Source organism: Falco punctatus, assembly GCF_963210335.1.
Source record: "Falco punctatus genome assembly, chromosome: 16".
Classification (NCBI taxonomy): Eukaryota; Metazoa; Chordata; class Aves; order Falconiformes; family Falconidae; genus Falco; species Falco punctatus.
In genome coordinates, this window is record NC_137596.1 from 6,218,058 (window position 1) to 6,234,777 (window position 16,720).

Sequence of the window (16,720 nt, forward strand, 5' to 3'; positions counted from 1 at the left end):
GAACACATTCTTAGAAAAGGCTGTGGTCATTACTTTGTAATTCCTGCCTCAACAGAACAAACTGGTCTCAGGGTTGCTAGCCCCTAACAGCATAGGTCTGGACTACACTATACCACATTCCCAGAGTTCTTCTAGAACTCATTTTTCACATGAGGTATCTCAAACAAATACCACATACAGATGCATCTCGTATTTGGTCTCAGAAGAGGAAGTGTCAGACACTTTCTATAATGCATGCTCAGATTGTACAGAGGTACTTACCAATGACTCATACATATGTATCCTCCTCACTGTGACAAAATAACGCATGTTACCTTGGTATCTATAGCAAACCACATCATACAGCAGCAACTATCTCAATTCTGACCACAAGATTAGCAAAACAAAAGTGGCCAGGTACATGGTATTCCCATGGTTCCATGAATAAGTAAATAAACAAAAAATTCCAACCCAAACTTCTACAAAAATTAAATCAGAAAGTCTCCCAGAATTCAAACAGCAACTTACTCATTCTGTTTATTGCATAATCAGACTGATGGTAACACGCAACACTCTTCCTCTTAATATTAATAGTACCACAGAAGTACCATTAGAATGTGGAAAAAGTTAACCACTCCTTACCACTACAGAAGTTTGAAAAGATAAGAGAAGAAAGTTAAAAACCAGAACATCATTTTCCCAGAATGCTGTAAAACCTAAAGACACAGAAAAGAATGCTGCTTCAGTCTCATGTCACGCTGTAACAGAAAGGGTAGAGTTGTCGTCTTTTCAGTCACACAGGAAAATGTGTACCAATATTTATTTGGAAAACAAACCCCCCAAAATGTTGCAGATGAACATTCATAGTTCCCTGGAATGTGTAAGCCGTATGCTATTTATGGCTCTGAAAATCAAGCTGCAAAAGTCTTTTTCTTCTAAGTCAATTGTTGCTGTATTTTCTAATGGATGTTACTTTTAGTAAGTCAGGTCTAAGCCACCTCTTTAAAGTGCTAAGGACAATACATATTCATAAAAATATTTTTTGCTTTATAACATCTAAATGAAGTAATGCAGAGTAACAGCAGGAACAGTAACACATACTATGAATTAGTATCTGAACTTGATTTTAGAAAAAACCCAAAGCTAGCTGCAGGGAAAATATTTATAATCCAAAAGTAGTTAAAAATCACTCAGAAGCACAGAACTTCTGTAAATTCTTTATTGTATGGATTAAGAAAAAAGTATTCCCTTTTCTACATCACCTCTCAGGGTCCAAAGAGTTACAGGTGTGCCTTACATACAGTTCAGTTTTGTAATGTCAGAAATAACATTCCCATTTTCCACAAGTCAAGTTTTTTTTATGACATAGGAAACGAAACAGTTGTTTTAGAGAAACACTCATTAAAGATGCCATTACAAGGCAAGTTACCTTCAGCTATATGTCTGTCATTGATGTAATTAATTCCTCCCAATTTACAGTGCAGCTTAAATCAACTCACTCTCACCTGGACATTATCCACTTCAAATCTACTTTCCCTTTTCTAACATTTTTACTGCTGTAGGATATTTACTTCTAAAAGACTAGCTCTGAACTCGCTAGTATGTACACACTGTGGACTCTTGGTTATTCATTTTTTTTGCATTAAACATGTTGGTAAAAATATGATGAAGCAGACAGAGGCAGCGGTGAACAATCGTATCTGTCAGGGACTCGGTCGCATCTCAGAGGCTCCACAGCATGGCAACAGCCTTGCAGATACCAACATCATAATAGTTAAAGTAGCAGAGGCCAGCGAAGGTAACAGCTGACAGTGCGTACAGACCTGTATTGGCTAGTTTAATCGGTGTATCTCCATGGACGTAGTCAGTTATAACCTGTCCAAGACCCCTACAGAATAATGGAGAAAAAAAAGCTGAAATCAGGAAAAAATATTCCTTGCTGAAATCCACCCAGTTCAGTTAAGCATTCTAAGATGGCTCAAACATTATTTTTTTCACCCATCATCAGCTTCTCCTAAAGAATGCCCAGTTCCCACTCAAAAAGAAGATACATCTATTTCAAACCAAACCAAACCAACATTCCACATATTCTATTAAAAACACACACACGTGGGATCAGAGTTTTCTTCATGGTACTGAGGAAACAAGGTGTTGAGCACAGCTCTTTCAGACAATACGCCCTGTAGAATCTGCCTCCAAGAAACAACAGGCAACTTCCATGGCTTCCAAGGACTGAAGAAAAGAAGCCAAAGGAAATATCCTTCCTGCCTGGACAGCAAGGTGTGGCTCTGGGACCAGCCACTGTCACAAACACATAGAAGGCTCCAGGATGTGTATTTAGATTAGAAAACAGTGGCAACCAAAATATTTGCAAACTCTGGGTTTTTTTTTTCTACATCTGTCAGACTGGAAGTGAACTCTCATCCAGGTTTAAACTATCCAGCAACATGAAGACAGAGGATGCTATTAAACTGATGTGGTAGTTCTCTTCCCAAAAGTACAATTGTATTTCCTTTCTGCAGTGACAGATGTTGATGTGGTATAAAAGAATTTATATTTAATGCCACAATTTTCTTCCTAGGATTTTGCCTTGGTTTAGCCTGAAGCTGAAGACCCATGTTCCACAAATTAAGACACACCAGTAACCCAGCAAGGTTCAAAGTCCTGCAGCAGATGCAAGTGAAAACTGAGCTGTTTCACTTAGATGGGATTCTAATACCATAAAGACGTCAAAAGCAAGAAAAGGGAATGCAAGGAACTCCTGGATACTCAGAAGAGAAGCATAAAGTGGAAGAAGTCTGAAAGGCAACTACTTTTATGCTATTACAGCTATTTTTTCCAACTGGACAGCGGAATAAGGTCAGAAGTACAAGCAGCACTTACCCACACTTCAGGCCTTCCAAAGTGCAGAAAATACAGCGTGTTCAGCGTGGGATTCACAGGCTGCCCTTCAACTGTAGTGTCAATAAGGAATTTTCCTAAGTTTTTTTCTTTGCATGGCACAGTAAGACTGAGCCACGCTAAGACTTCTCAGAAAAACTGGTATGTGACTTCTCAGCACACTAATTAATTCACAAAAAACCCTCAAGGGAGAAGACCAGTGGCCCTGAGAACAAGGAAGGGAATTGATGAGAAAGCTGATGTGTAGTGGAGACACAACCTAGCTCAGAACACAGCAGCTTCACTGGGCAGGGAAATCTTTATTAAATGCCAGCAAAACCAGTGCAAGATAAACATGGCTTCAAGTATCTTAAGTCTACTGATAGGTTAGTGTTTGGACTGATACCTGAAGCACTAATTTCCAACATACTTGAGGACAAGATCTCCTAAGGAAAAACACAGCAAAATGTGAAAGAAAACCCCTCAAAAATACACACAATACTCCCGTGCTGTTTCTGATCAGCTGCTAGAGGCATTATCTGATCCTCTGTGGCAATCAAATCAACATTTATGGCAAGAAAATTAACGTTTTTCTTTCAAAGATATTCTAGCACTAAATACCTATCAAAGTACAAGAGGAGAATTTTCCTTCCTTGGAACACCTTTAGGTTTTGAAGGCAATGTTTTGCAAGGTGAGTTTAATACTGGAGAAACTTTCCAGCTTATAAAGAGAACAAAACCCCCACACAAGTAGGGGAGGAATTCACTCTGATGAAAGGTACCAGCAGAGCTGCACACAAGGAGCAAGACATGTTTCTTACAGGGGAAGTCCCCGCACTGTTTACAGAGAAGGGATTTCTAGTATGAACAATCCCAGCTCTTTTATCAGCAAGAGACATTCACTGAAGAATCAAATGTGCGTGCATTGACACCAAATGTCATCCAGAGAACCCATGACAACACATCGACCTGCAACAACCTGTTCCGTTGCCTGGAATTCCCTCACACGGTCACATCCAGCATGGCACTAAGATGCACACAGCAACCAGGTGAAGAAATGCTCCAAAGGCAGGCAAGCTTAGCTTTATGTAGTTTATATTTAAAAGAGCTCTGCCAAATATGTTCAAGGATAGCCATATTTCAGATTAATTCTGTACTAGCTTTGAGGACTTTGGGAAGAAGGTCCCAGCCACAGTGAGGAAAGTGCAAGAAGCCCTGGTACAACTATGAGATGTAAGAAAATCCAGCGTCCCAAAGTACCATAAAGTTGCTTATCTGCTTTATCCCTGTGACAGGGAACTACAGGCCAGTATCACCTCAAAAATGTAAACGCTGCCGGTTAGGCCAACCGTGCAGCCGGATCTACTCCTAATCAGACTCGTCTAGCCTACTCACATCAAATATGTCACAGCAGAACTACACTTACAGAGAAGAACATGAGCAAGCATCCATTTCCAAGGAATCAAGAAAATAATGATCTAGGTCTCAGCTTCTTTAGCAGAATATTTGCTATGAACTCTTTATTACGCAGAATCTCATCACCATTGGGATGTACAAAGCCAGCCCATGGCACAGCACCTTAGAAGAACAACTGGTTTTATACAGATCTGTCCTGTTTCTCTTCCCTCTGTTCATTCATACAACATTGGTTCTCCTACAAGATAAAAATGGCCACGATTCTACATAGCCAGTGGCAAGGAAGCCCTCCTAAAGTAAGAAACTGTGTAGAAGAACACTAGAGAGTATTTATGGATTTCTCAACAGTAATACGTCTCCTGCCTTCTGACTGAGAGAACTGTGTGACTAGATGAGGAAATACGCCGGCAGACTTACTGCCATACACAGACTCAAGACCTAAAGCTCGGAGCCATCCTGATTATCAGACTTTCCTCTTAATTCTGAGGGACCTATTGTGCTTACCAGTGGCCATGGAGTGTGAGGGCTGCAGCCAGTGAATAGTCCACGGCTGGTCCAGGATACAGGTAGGCTGCAGGAAGGAGACCCAGCAAAAGGACACTGACAGCTCGCTCACCTGTCCAGTGCAAAGACGCAGCCTTGGAACTGCCTGCAAGGAGAAGTATTTTTCAGTGCAAAGTTCCTGTTTGAAGCGCAGTAACCTTAAAAGCAGATACCTCATCCTGCTCAGCACCACACAATTGTGTGTTTCCTCCAACCTGGTTACTAAGCTTTCATCCATGTGAAACCTAGATGTCTTTGAATTACTGCTGTAGAATCCAATCTATTTTACAATGCCTGAAGGGTTAATTTTAAATACTCCTCTCTTTGCTGCTGCTGAGAAAGAGAACTTGCCTGTACTACAAAAGAATAAAAAGTTCAACAGGTAAGGTCAAAACAAACGCCGTCCTACTTTCACAACCCACGGTTCAGGACTAAGGTCCAAGTCAGCCATCGCACGGAAGCAGTGTCTCTGAAGGCAAAGCCTTTTTGTCTAGGGAATTTCCTGACTGTTACATACTATCTACTACTCCCACCTTTTGAGAAATGATTTTGAGATCCAGATGGACACCACTACAAGTTCCAGTGAATGGCACATCACGACAACTATGTGCACAGTTCTGCCCAGGACCCAATATTGCTATTTTTAACTGTAAATAGCAGATTAAACTTCTGGGACCATCACAGTGATAAACGGCCTAGAAGTAGCCTGAAGGCCAAAGGATTTCAGTCCTCCATTGATAACTCAGCTGGGTACAATCTGAACCATGTAACAGATAACTTTAGAAATAGGTGTACCAGTTAGAGAGCTCTGTAATCAACGCATGCAAATACTACTAGGGAGGGGGAAAACACAAAAAACCAAGCAAACCAAACCCTTAACATCATAAGCAATACTTTGAACCAGAACCAGGCTAAAAACATCAGGAATTGACTCTATGAAATTACCTTTATAACACAATACCACCAAAGGGCTGACCTAACACACAAATACTATCCATCCACCTAAACCAAAATGCAAATAAAATTTAGAAAAGTGCCGAGATAAGGAAAGCAAAGAATCTGAAGTAAAATATGGACGGGACCTAGGCTGTGCACTACTAAGCTGTCCCTGTAGAACTCCAGGGCCAAGAACGCTTCACAGCACATGCACAAAGTCTGTTGTTAATAAGAAATCCAGAATAGAAAGGAAGGAAATAGCTTAGCTGTGTCTAAGCCAATTTCTTTTACAAGCTTCCCTTCATCCCTTCCAGTTCTAAGTTGCATTGTAATGGCTACAGAACATCCTTAACCTCTGGTCACATTTGTTATATCTAATTGTGCAAATGACAGACCAGAATTTGGTCTTGGCACAGTTCTCTTTCATCACCTCTGTGTCGTCTTACCACACAGAGAGAGGAAAGACAATTAAAGAAATACTCTCTGCCTGCGGATCAGACTGCTCAGATTAACCGCAGTAAATCAGAAGCTCTGCTATTCAAGAAAGAAGGTGCAACTGCAGCGTCTTCATATTGTCACTGCTACTGAACCATAAGAAACATTAAAATCTTCTTTTAAAAATCTTTCAACCTTTTCTCCCACACTCAAAAAAAACCCTGCCTCCTTTGTTCAGAAACAAGAGATTTATGTTTTCAACGTAAGTTAAGACCATCTATTTAACGACATCCAGCATTCACACGCTTGATACTGACATCACAAATTTCAAATTCAAGTAGTGTAAAGTGACATATATCTTGGTGTAAAACAGCTCAACATCTTGGTGTAAAACAGCTTGCCGTGAGCGGCCAGCAGCGCTGCGGGAGGCGGCGGCAACCCCTCCTGACAGTACCAGTAACCCCACCGCACCAGAAGAGCCCCAGAATTGCCACGCGTCAATTTTTCCTGCCCTCGGTTACTCGCAGCTGCCACTTCAAACCCCCCCGCCCCGGCTGCAAGGAGCGGCGCCCCCACCGGACGGGGGGCCGCGGCCCACGAAGAACACGCCGGAGCAAACGGGTTCGAGGACGGGGCCACAACGGCTCAGCGCCGGCCGCTGAACGTGGGGCCGGCCCCGGGGCGGGTCGCGCCCCCGCCCCCGCTAATCACCCACCCCCCCCGCCGTGCGGACGTTGGCCCGGGGCGCGGGACGTACCGTGGCCCGGCTGCGGGGGGCTGTGGCTGTGCCGGGCCGGGGCGGTCCGGGCGGCGGCGGCCGCCAGCACGGCGGGGCGGCAGAGGAGCGTCCTCCCGAGGAAAGCTGCGGAGAGAACGGGGGCGAGGCGTCAGGGCCGGGCCGGGCCGGGCCGGGCCGGGCGGCAGGGCGCGGGGCCGGCGGGCACTCACCCATCCGGGCGCCGCGGGGCCCTGCCAGCCCCGCCCGCAGCAGCACCGGCGCCGCCATGTCCCCAGACAGCCCAAGGGCACCGCGCACCGGAACCGGAAGTCGCTGTCGCCGAAGCTCTTCCGCTTCCGGGCGTGGGAGCGGCGGCGGCCAGGTCTGTCCGGCCCCGCTGCAGGGGCTGGCGGGGAACCGTGGCCCTTAGGCCGGGTCGAGTCGCGCCTGCGACCTCCGGGCCACCCCCGACCCAGCAGTGGCCGCGCAAAAGCAGCTCAGGACAGCGGGAGCGCTCGGTCGTACCTGGGCGCCTCGCCTGTGCCTTCGCTAACGCAGCATCACCGTGCGAGGCAGCTGCACAAAGTAACCCCCTGCTTGAGCATTTCCCGTGATACACGTAAAGCGGCGCGTCGTTACCGCGTGCCTGACCAGCTGAGAAGTGGCTGCGGCAAGGGCAAGCCGCTGAAAGCCGGCTGAGCCTGCAGGGCTGCTTGCGCCCAGGCTTGGGCATCAGGCAGCAGATGAGGGCACGCACAGAGCAATCAGGCAACAAGCGGCTTTTCACGTAAAAGTGAAAAGAGGGACAGCAAGCTGGACCTGGGATGAGGCCCTAGGGTCACTGGCTCTGTTCTGGTGTAGACTACAGCCAGAGCTGTACTCGGTCACGGACACAGCGCAGTCACACAGCACTGTATGCTTCCCTGATGTCTACTTTCCAATCCAGCCTCCCTTCGTTCATCTCTTCTACGCCCTCCACAGTCACCTGCTCTGACCAGGCAGAAACACTCGGCGCAGGGAGAACGCAAGGACCACCCAGACTCCTCAGGGCTGTGCTCTGTCCCCAGGCTTAAGTCCAACAAACAGTGACAAAAGCATAGAATGTTTCTGGATTCGTTTATTTTATTAAAAGTCTTGGCTGTTCAACTGCAGGGAGAATGGCCCAGGACCAATTTCTCCAGTAATACACTGGGCAGACCAGAGACAGAACACAACACCCACCAAGGCTTTTCTGTCAGCACAAAGGGTTCCCGCATCCCCCTACAGAGAATGAAGGAAAAGGCAGACGTGATGGCCAGCCCGTGCCAGGATTTGGACGGAAGTCTAAAACAAGCAAATGCACTGGTGTCTTGTCTTCATCCATACGGAAGGAGCCACTGCACCTTCAGCCAGAATAAGGGTATTCCCTCGTGCTCCCCTCTGTGTCCAGCTGACTGCATGCATGCCGCCACACAGGCCTGCTTTTGTTGGACGATGGGAAGAGAGTGCTACTGTAGGGTTAAATCCAGTGACATTTCCTCTGTTATCAGACTTTTTGTGTCTCCCTCTCCTATTGCAAGTCTTGGTCATTGATTTAGTAACCCAGAAAAGCAATCTGTTAAAACTTAATTAAAAAAAAAATAATTAAAAAAAAATGGTGCAACCATGTCTGTTTTCCCCCTGCAGACAGCCTATAACATTTTTGTGTATCAGAGGTCAACCTGGTCACAGAAAAAGAATCCGAAGGTGGCAGGACTAGCTGACCTGTGAAATGGGCAACTGCTCCCCTGGTTTTCTGAATGCCAAGTCAATGAAAAGCAAGGGGGCACCTACTGCAGGCTGCCAAGGCTCAGTTTCCCCGCTGTGGGCCGGCGGGATGTATATAAACCACAGTGCTGGAACAAGTTGTACCATGGGGCAGTGTTGAAAGATATAAATACCTGCCTCTGTCCTCTACCTTACTGTTTGAGCTGCAGCCTTGACCCACCCATCAGTCCTCATCTGAGCTATCCTCTGATTTTTCATCAGCGGCCACTTTCCAGTTCTTCCTCTTGTTCCTCTTCTCCGGTACTTCACTGTGCCTCTCTGACACAGAATCATGATGTTTCTTTCTCTTTTTTGGAGGCCGTTTCTCTTTTTTCTCCTCAGATTCACTGTCCTCAGAGCTGCTGGTGGTTGAGCTGCTTGCATGAGAAAAGTCACTCTCCTGTCCAGAAGAAGAGGTAGGTTCCCTGGCAGGCACTTTCCTGGTCTTTTTCTTGCGCTTGTGTTTCCCTTTCCGGGTGCTTGAAGCCTCCTCTTCTGAGCACTCACTCTCTCGGGAAGAATCGGATGACGTTCTCCCCTGCTCCTTTTTCTTTTTCTTTCGCTTTTTGTGAGATCGTTTTTTCTGCTTCTTCTTGTGCGATTTCTTCGTTTTTTTCCGTTTGTGTGACTCACGGGCAGTTTCCTTTCCCAGATGAGATTTCTTCTTCCCATTGATGGCCTTTTGTTCATCTCCTTCTGGCTGGTCACTGTAAAAAGAACACACCGTGACCAAAAGGAAGCAGACAGGCAGCCACACAGCAGTTGTGCCTTTTCTGTCTCAAAGTTTTAAGCAAGCCCACCAATTCATCTGGCTAGAGCAGGGAAGCGAATGCTTTGGCAGACGTGGTGGCTGCATTTTTGTTTCAAGTACTTATTAACAGCTTGGGTCCAGACCTTGCTAATTTTTTATTTGAGCCAGAACCAAGGACAATGTGTATTGAAAGCCAATGAGTGATGAAAACTCACTTATAACAGGTTATTTCAAACCTGTAAGCCTGACAAATACTGTCCTTGATGATTCTGTCAGGTGCTGCTTAAAAAGAATTAATTCTGTCCAAGATGTTATTTTACAGTTAAGTGTCCACTCTCCAGGATACTGCAAGAATTTATATTCTCCAAATATGGAGAAAGACAGAAAATAGAGGTACACTGTCATGGAAAGAAGAACCTGGAGCTGGTATCTGGGAGGGTGCCTACTGAGCTGATGTGGATTCAGCCTGCTGCTCCGGCTCTATGTTGACCCAGACCTTCCAGATCCATAGCATTTTAGTAACTCGAGCTAAAGCTAAAAAAGATGCAATCCCCTCCTACGACTCAGAAAATGGGAAACTACGTGAATGGACTAGCTTTTTTTCAGTGGGTATGGTGCTTTACGCTCAAGACTGATGTACATTCAAAACTTAAAACTCAGTTTGTAAAATTCCTTGCACAACCTGACAAATTTCTGTCATACAGAGATTCTAGATACATGAGTAAGCCTGCTCCCCTTACCTATCTGTATCAAATTCTTCAGGGTACAACTCTTTGTAGCCACTGTGACCCCATCTGTAAGAAAGCGGAACCACCTATTAGAGACAGACAAGGTGTTTAAGGGAAAAAATAAATTCTGGAAAGACAGAACCACAGAGTGAACATGGGCTTAGACAGCAAGGAAGGGCTATCAGAACCTTCCCAACAAAGGAGGAAGCAAATATGACTGATTCAGTTGGTACTATCTAAATACACCTTACGTTCTCAGCCTCTTCCATTTCTAATTAGGGAAAACTACAACTCAGATTTCTTTAAAGTAACCCTGCAGAGCAATAACTTGAATTTCTTCAGATTTTTTTTCAAGTTCCTTGGGCAAAGTAGTAAACACTAAACTTAGTTGCTAAGCTTAGGGCTGAGCTTTTGCTGCTTGCTGTGACTTAGCAACTCTACAGATGAACTCAAGTTAGGTGCTCTATGACACTGCAAAAGATTGTGCATGTTACGAATTCATTCTTAAAATGGGATCAAGCATTATTTTACAGGAGTACGCACCAAAAAGAGAAGTGCACTAACTTTTTGGTACAGGACTCCAAAAAGGTGTTTCAATTACTGTTATAATGACAGAACGAATTCCCCCACAGACCTGTCTGGCATGTTGGCTTCACATTCATACAGCTTTTTATTCCAGGATCGGGCCCTAAGGAGATCATCTTCGACTAGGTCAAGAAATTGCGAGTTCCTTGTTTTCCAGTCAGCCCTGTGGCCCTCCTCATCAAAGCCATCGCTGCGCATCCGACTGCTGCAGAAAGAGAACAGTTGTCCTTCAGCTGTCAGCTCTGATGGAGAAACTTTCTGAGCAAGGGTTTAGTCCAGTGAGAGAGCAAAAATCCAGCAAGCCTTGGGTGTCCATCTATGCAAGAAGACCAGCTATCATTTCAACAGTCACCAGTAACAGCTCTCACAAAACCAGCTCAGTAGCTAACACACTGGTTTTCAAAACTTTCTACGGCCCTCAGCACACAGCAGACTCCTTGACAGAGATGCTCACAGTGCAGAATGAGGGGAAGAGGTCACCTTGCCTATCACAGCAAATGCAGTTCTCCTCTAGAACACTCTGCAGGAGCAGACTCACAATAGGCAGCGAGACATAGGCTAGTGAAGGCAGCAAAGGGGAAACTGAGGAAGCAGAACTGACTAGAATCACAGGTACCACAACTAAGACCCCAAATCCACAGAAAGCATCGACAATTCTGAGCGATCTCACATGCCTGTGGATCTAGTTTTGTTTCTCACTTGAAATGCCGCACGTCCTGAGCCAAGCAGCAGCCATGGACTCAGAAGAAAGGTGTTCTCCCCTGAGATACTAAACCCACTTCCTGCAATATTCACACTTCTGAAAAGTCTTCACGGTAGTAAGCTCCACTCCCACGCCAAACCCCAACCCTCCCCTCAAACCCAGCTTGTTTTCACGTAGCTTGTGAGATCCTCAGAATGATTTAAGAGGTACCACACAAGTGGTGGGCAGTGCTGGGGTGTTGTGACAGCGCAGGACCCCACATCCTAACAGCTTTGTTTACCACTAACAAAAACAGGGATACATTAGACTTTTCTCACAACATTCTGACATGTTACTGACGCGCTTCCTACCCCCACTGCTTCAGGGAGCCTGGCCTACCTAACGTTGTGTTTTGAAGACTATACATCTGGACGAAGAGATAAAAGGTCAGACTTAAGCACAGGTCTGATCTCTTTCCAGAGACTCATTAAGGAGAAAATAAATCTGTCTGCAGCCTGTGTAGTCTTCATGTATGGTAAACACATCATCATCGCAGAATGCTCTGGAAGTATTATAAACACAAAAGGGTTCAGCAACTAAGGTGAGACAATAATTATCTCCTCCACAGCACTAAAACCCACCTGGATGTGTCTGACAGCATTCTGCTTTGCCTTTTCCAGTAAGTCTCTTCTGTCTGCTTCTCCCACTCCCTTATTTTCCACATTTCGGTCTCTTCCTGAATCTGAAAGTCACAAAAGGGAAACAAATGTCACGTGAGGGAAACTTTACAGACACGTAGCATGTAACATCAGCTCCCAGCTCAACACTCCTGCTAACAAAATCCACAACCAGCTTTCTTACCGCACTGAAACACGTCCTTATTTCTAGCCGTAACCCAAAGGAGAACCTCTGGGTGGTCAAACCCTAACAAAGCACATAAGGATAATGGCGTAAGGATAACGGCATCGGAGATGGTGGGTTTGCCTGGTTTTGTGATCTCAGCTGTTCTGGCTGCCCTGCCTTGTAACTCACCACCATCGCAAACGTGTACTGTCGGAGAATTCAGGGCATAAATACCACCTGGAAGGACCGAGCCAAAACAAGGAGTTAAGCTACAGGCTGGAAAAATACCGCCTGCAAGTGCCAAGTGGCTTAGCACAGATTTACGGTCATGGACGCTGACTGTAAAGGAATGATTTTATAAACATATGAAATAAATGAGCTGGAGCTGCTGAATGATGTCAGGAATCGGGTAAATAGTTGCTAAAGTGAACGGTGTGTAACAATCTTGCACCAACGTACTGCCTGTGTGCATTAACACAAAGTTCAAGCTCTCTGATGGCATTAGGAGTACGTACGCAGCCCAGGAAGGAGAAAAAAGCCCCCAACCCTACACCAGAAGGTTTGCTACTTTTAAAAAGTGTCATTTTGGTGGCAGTCCCGTGGGAGGGTGTTTCTCACAGGACACATTTCACAGATAAATCCACCGGCACCGTCCCCCCTGGGGAGCGGGGCTGGGGAAGGCCGGGGCGAGCTGGAAAACTGCTCCAGCGGCGGCCACGGGCTGCTCCCAGCGGGGTCCCTCCCTCAGGAAAACGCCCCCCTCCCCCCACCCCGGGCCTGAGCAGGCCCCGCTCCCTGCAGCACAGCGGCCCCAGGCCCCGCACAGCCGTGCCGGCCCCTCCCGGCCCCGCGGCGGGCAGGGCGGCGGGGCAGCGCCGGGGGGGCAGCGCCGGGGGGGGGGCCGCGCCGGGGGGGCCGAGCCGAACCCCCCCGGGCCGCGGCCGTACCTTGTTGTGCGCGCCCGTGTGCCGGATGACGTTCCGCAGCAGCACCTTCCCCACCGGCACCCGGGACATCCTCCCGCCCGCCGCGCCGCCACCGGGCTGCCCCAGGAAAGGCCGCGGCGGCCGGGCCCGCTCCGGGCCCCCGGCCTCCCCCGCCCCCCCGCGGGGCGCCTGCTGCTGCCGCCGGCGGACGGGCCCCCCCCCGCGGCGCCACGGGCCCGGCGGGCGGCTCGGCCAGGCCGGAACGCGCGGCGGGGCCGGAACGCGGGCGGGGGGACGGGGAAGGCGGGCGGACCGGGGCGCGCGGCGCTTCCGGGGGCCGTCGCTAGGCGACCGCGGCGGCCATGGCGGGCGCGGCGCTGGGCCAGGCCGCGCAGCTCTGGGCGCTGCTGGATGAACTGGCAGAGAACGACCCCCGGGGCTACCGGCGGCTCCTGCGGCAGCAGCGCGCCGAGGCCGAGCGGCTGGGCGCCCCGGCAGAGCCCCGCCTGTGCCTGCGGGCCCGCCCGGAGCGGGGGGCGCGGGGCCGGGGGACCCAGCTGCCTGGCGCCGGCCGGAGGCCGCTGTTCATCAACGTCTGCGCCTGGCAGAGGGTCCCGGCGCCGCGGGGTCCCGGCGCCCCCACGCCTGTCAGCGCGGGGCGGCCGGCGGAGGGGGCGGCCGGCGGGGGTGCGTGGCGGCCCCGCGCAGGGGGAGGCCTGGCCTGGGGGGAGGGGCGGCGGGGCAGGGCTGCCACCGGCCGCTCAGCGGGGACCGGGAGCCCTCCCGCTCCGAGGAAACGCAAACACCGGGCCCTGAGAAGCCCCCGCGCACCGGGAGCCTCCCCAGCCGCTCGGGCTGACCGCAACCGTGTGCCCCCCAGCTGCAGAACCGGCACCGGGGGAGCCGTCACCCCTAGACGGGCAGGCAGGGTTAGCTCTCTGCCCAGAGCCGCACAGACATTTCCTTGGCACGATTAGCTCTCTGCCCAAAGCCACACAGACATCTTTGCTTTTAAATCAAGTGGTTATATAGAGCACCAGCGCGTGGTGCCACTGTTATTCTGACACGTCGCTTGCTTTTATAGACCCCTACAGCGTTATAGATGTCGCCTATAACCCAGACGTTCTTCAGAGGGCAGAAGAAAACCCAGAAAAAATGGAGCACTTGATCCGTTTGACACTTAAATTTGTTGAGGAACAATGCGAGCTGGTTCTTTCCCATTTGTACACCGTTGAGCCATTCAAACTGAAAGGAAGCCTGGAAGCGATGCAGCAGCGTCTGAAAGGCAGGCAGGTGCCAGCTCTGCATCCCAGTCAGAACACACAGAAGGGTACGTAGAGACCTGCTGCCGCTTTTCTCTGAGGACCAGGTAGATTCTCCAACAAACTTACTCAAGCCTTGTCTCTCTAACCCCAGTTCTTGCCATAAGCATAAACCAAACATTTCTCTCTTTAGAGCCCAGAATAAGGCAGCAGCATCGATACCATACATTAATTTCACCCTGCTGGCCTATCTGCATTCATCTTTTTGTTTTACAAATGCAGAACTGCACTGACACTGGAACAGCAAATTCCCTTTTTTCCTATATCCACTAGACACGGGAACTCTGCTGGGGTTTGATCCTCTGATTGCTAAGTTTTTTTTGCCCTAACCTGAGTAAAAGAGGTTGCTGCTGTAACTATTAGTCTGAGAACGGCAACTTTCAACCTGCTGGCAATAAACCCAAATCACGAGTGAAAGAGAAACTGCCAGTAACAGTCTTCAGCTGACAAAATTGCTGATTACAATTAATCACGGTTACAATTTTCATGATGTATTTGTTAAGTGGCGTAACACGGCCGATCTTAGTAACTTAAGTGATATGTGTGAAAAACTTATTTTTCTTGAAAGAACTGACGCTTGATCAGCTGCTACAAGCTACGAAAGCTGAGGACTGCAGCAATGTTCCCGTGCTGCTGGCGGAGGGAAGTGAGACGCAGCCTAAAACTCGCCTGATTGAGGAAATTGCCAGTAGTGACACGCCAGAGAAGCTAAGTGCCCCTGTCTATGAAATGATCACAGTGAAGGATGCAAACAAGAAACCACTCAAAATTGAACTCAAAATTGAATTGCCTAAGGTTAGCTCTGTTTCCGAGTGTGACCTGAGAATTTCGAAGGTAAGACAGCAGAAAGAATAACCTTGTATTTTCCGTTTAGTATCGACTTCCTAGAAATGCTCACTGCTAATTCGCTCTCAGATAGTTAACAAAGTATTTTAATTTTCTTGGTTTAGGATGACATAATCATTGGAGTCCCCGAAAAATACAAATTACAACTAGACCTGCCAGAACTGGTGGATGAAGAAACAGCAACAGCAGTCTTTAACAAAGGAAAACGGGTATTGTTTATCACCATGCCAGTTGCCAAGCCAGATCTGTAAACACTGCATCCTGTCCCCTTCATGTTCACAAGTGACAAAACAAAACCCCAGAACAAAAATCCTAATTTTTAGTGGGGTGATGAGGCTGTTTTTTCCCAATTACCTTCTGATCTTCAGGGGTGAATACCTCGCATGCCTTTAGAAAGATGCATGTAGAAAAATAAGCCTGTAGGAATAGTAGCACCACCGACCTTGGGGGAAAAGAATAAGTAAAGGTTGTAAACATTGAAGGAGTACTTGAATATGTTAACAGCTGTAGTAAAGAACCATAAGTGCATACATGCTTTACTATGTCATTCATTTTGCCTTAAGGTGCAGCAATAACAGCTGTAAAGTCTTTCTGCTAAATAAACTGATTGTTGGATTCAGTGGTTAGGGCAGCTCTCGCATGTATTTAATGCTGGAACAACTAGTAGAGGTGTGTCACACCCAGTTCTGCAAGTTGCTGTGCAAGCTGTCACTCTTCTCTTTAGGACAATCTTTGCTGATCTTCATTGGAACAGGCTCTGTAGTCTTTTTAGTCACTGAGTATGCTTGTCCTCACTTCTTACCGGTTTAGTAATCGCTGAACGAGACCATAAAACAACAGACCTATTCTGCACTGCTCGAAACAAAGCTCGGGAATGCTTAGTGTGAAACTAGCGACCAAACCCAGTCCTGGAGCACTTAACTAGGAGCCCGTGCCTCCATTAGCTTACTAATAACATACAAAGTAATACAGTGCAGCACAAAACAGCTTCAAGGAATTACTAACCATTACTAGAATTAACTGGGAAAGGGACAAATAAAAGTTTAAGTGCTCTTAAGTTTATGATTGATTTGGTAGTACGTTATTGTCAGCTTCTGTGACACATTTGCACTACAACAGTGTTTCTCTACCGATACTCATTGGCTCGGAAATGGAAATGAACAAATTGGGTTTGAGCTGCTGCTTTAAAATACAGGCTTAGGAAAGAACAGGAACTGCTAGTTCCCCCCTTCTTTGTTTCTAAGAAACTTAGAAGGCTGCACTGAAATCCTGTTCAGTGGCAGCAGTTGCAAGTTCAAAAGCAGTACCAAAGTCACCACCAGCGCTCCAAGCACACGCACATTTT

The 16,720-nt window shown here is 47.6% G+C and overlaps 3 protein-coding genes across 3 annotated transcripts; 1 reads left to right on the forward strand and 2 right to left on the reverse strand.

Annotated features, from left to right (window-relative positions):
* Nucleotides 1–1,184: 1,184 nt before the first annotated feature.
* SDHD (succinate dehydrogenase complex subunit D) lies at nt 1,185–7,297 on the reverse strand. Its single transcript, XM_080366558.1, has 4 exons — nt 7,138–7,297; nt 6,947–7,051; nt 4,780–4,924; nt 1,185–1,867 (listed from the first exon to the last, which is right to left on the reverse strand). The coding sequence occupies exons 1-4, from the start codon at nt 7,193–7,195 to the stop codon at nt 1,702–1,704; spliced, it is 474 nt and encodes a 157-aa protein (XP_080222684.1). The 5' UTR covers nt 7,196–7,297; the 3' UTR covers nt 1,185–1,701.
* Nucleotides 7,298–8,006: 709 nt separating this feature from the next.
* On the reverse strand, nt 8,007–13,363 carry NKAPD1 (NKAP domain containing 1). The gene is made up of 5 exons (XM_080366549.1): nt 13,229–13,363; nt 12,080–12,180; nt 10,806–10,961; nt 10,184–10,237; nt 8,007–9,399 (listed from the first exon to the last, which is right to left on the reverse strand). Exons 1-5 carry the CDS (start codon nt 13,295–13,297, stop codon nt 8,877–8,879), a joined length of 903 nt encoding a protein of 300 aa, XP_080222675.1. The 5' UTR covers nt 13,298–13,363; the 3' UTR covers nt 8,007–8,876.
* A 194-nt stretch (nt 13,364–13,557) lies between these two features.
* PIH1D2 (PIH1 domain containing 2) lies at nt 13,558–16,001 on the forward strand. The gene is made up of 4 exons (XM_080366547.1): nt 13,558–13,894; nt 14,292–14,537; nt 15,098–15,363; nt 15,480–16,001. Exons 1-4 carry the CDS (start codon nt 13,570–13,572, stop codon nt 15,624–15,626), a joined length of 984 nt encoding a protein of 327 aa, XP_080222673.1. The 5' UTR covers nt 13,558–13,569; the 3' UTR covers nt 15,627–16,001.
* Nucleotides 16,002–16,720: the final 719 nt, after the last annotated feature.

What these genes read in the sequence shown, in the direction of transcription:
- SDHD (XM_080366558.1), bottom strand. Translation starts at nt 7,195, where the DNA reads ATGGCGGCGCCGGTGCTGCTGCGGGCGGGGCTGGCAGGGCCCCGCGGC. An exon ending in GCCCCGCGGCGCCCGGATGG is followed by an intron (nt 7,052 to 7,137) that starts GTGAGTGCCCGC and finishes TTCTCTCCGCAG; the next exon opens with CTTTCCTCGGGAGGACGCTC. An exon ending in CTCACACTCCATGGCCACTG is followed by an intron (nt 1,868 to 4,779) that starts GTAAGCACAATA and finishes ATTATTCTGTAG; the next exon opens with GGGTCTTGGACAGGTTATAA.
- NKAPD1 (XM_080366549.1), bottom strand. Translation starts at nt 13,297, where the DNA reads ATGTCCCGGGTGCCGGTGGGGAAGGTGCTGCTGCGGAACGTCATCCGG. An exon ending in GAAGCCAACATGCCAGACAG is followed by an intron (nt 10,238 to 10,805) that starts GTCTGTGGGGGA and finishes GCTTTCTTACAG; the next exon opens with ATGGGGTCACAGTGGCTACA. An exon ending in GAAGAATTTGATACAGATAG is followed by an intron (nt 9,400 to 10,183) that starts GTAAGGGGAGCA and finishes TTCTTTTTACAG; the next exon opens with TGACCAGCCAGAAGGAGATG.
- PIH1D2 (XM_080366547.1), top strand. Translation starts at nt 13,570, where the DNA reads ATGGCGGGCGCGGCGCTGGGCCAGGCCGCGCAGCTCTGGGCGCTGCTG. An exon ending in CAGTCAGAACACACAGAAGG is followed by an intron (nt 14,538 to 15,097) that starts GTACGTAGAGAC and finishes TTTTCTTGAAAG; the next exon opens with AACTGACGCTTGATCAGCTG. An exon ending in GTGACCTGAGAATTTCGAAG is followed by an intron (nt 15,364 to 15,479) that starts GTAAGACAGCAG and finishes TTCTTGGTTTAG; the next exon opens with GATGACATAATCATTGGAGT.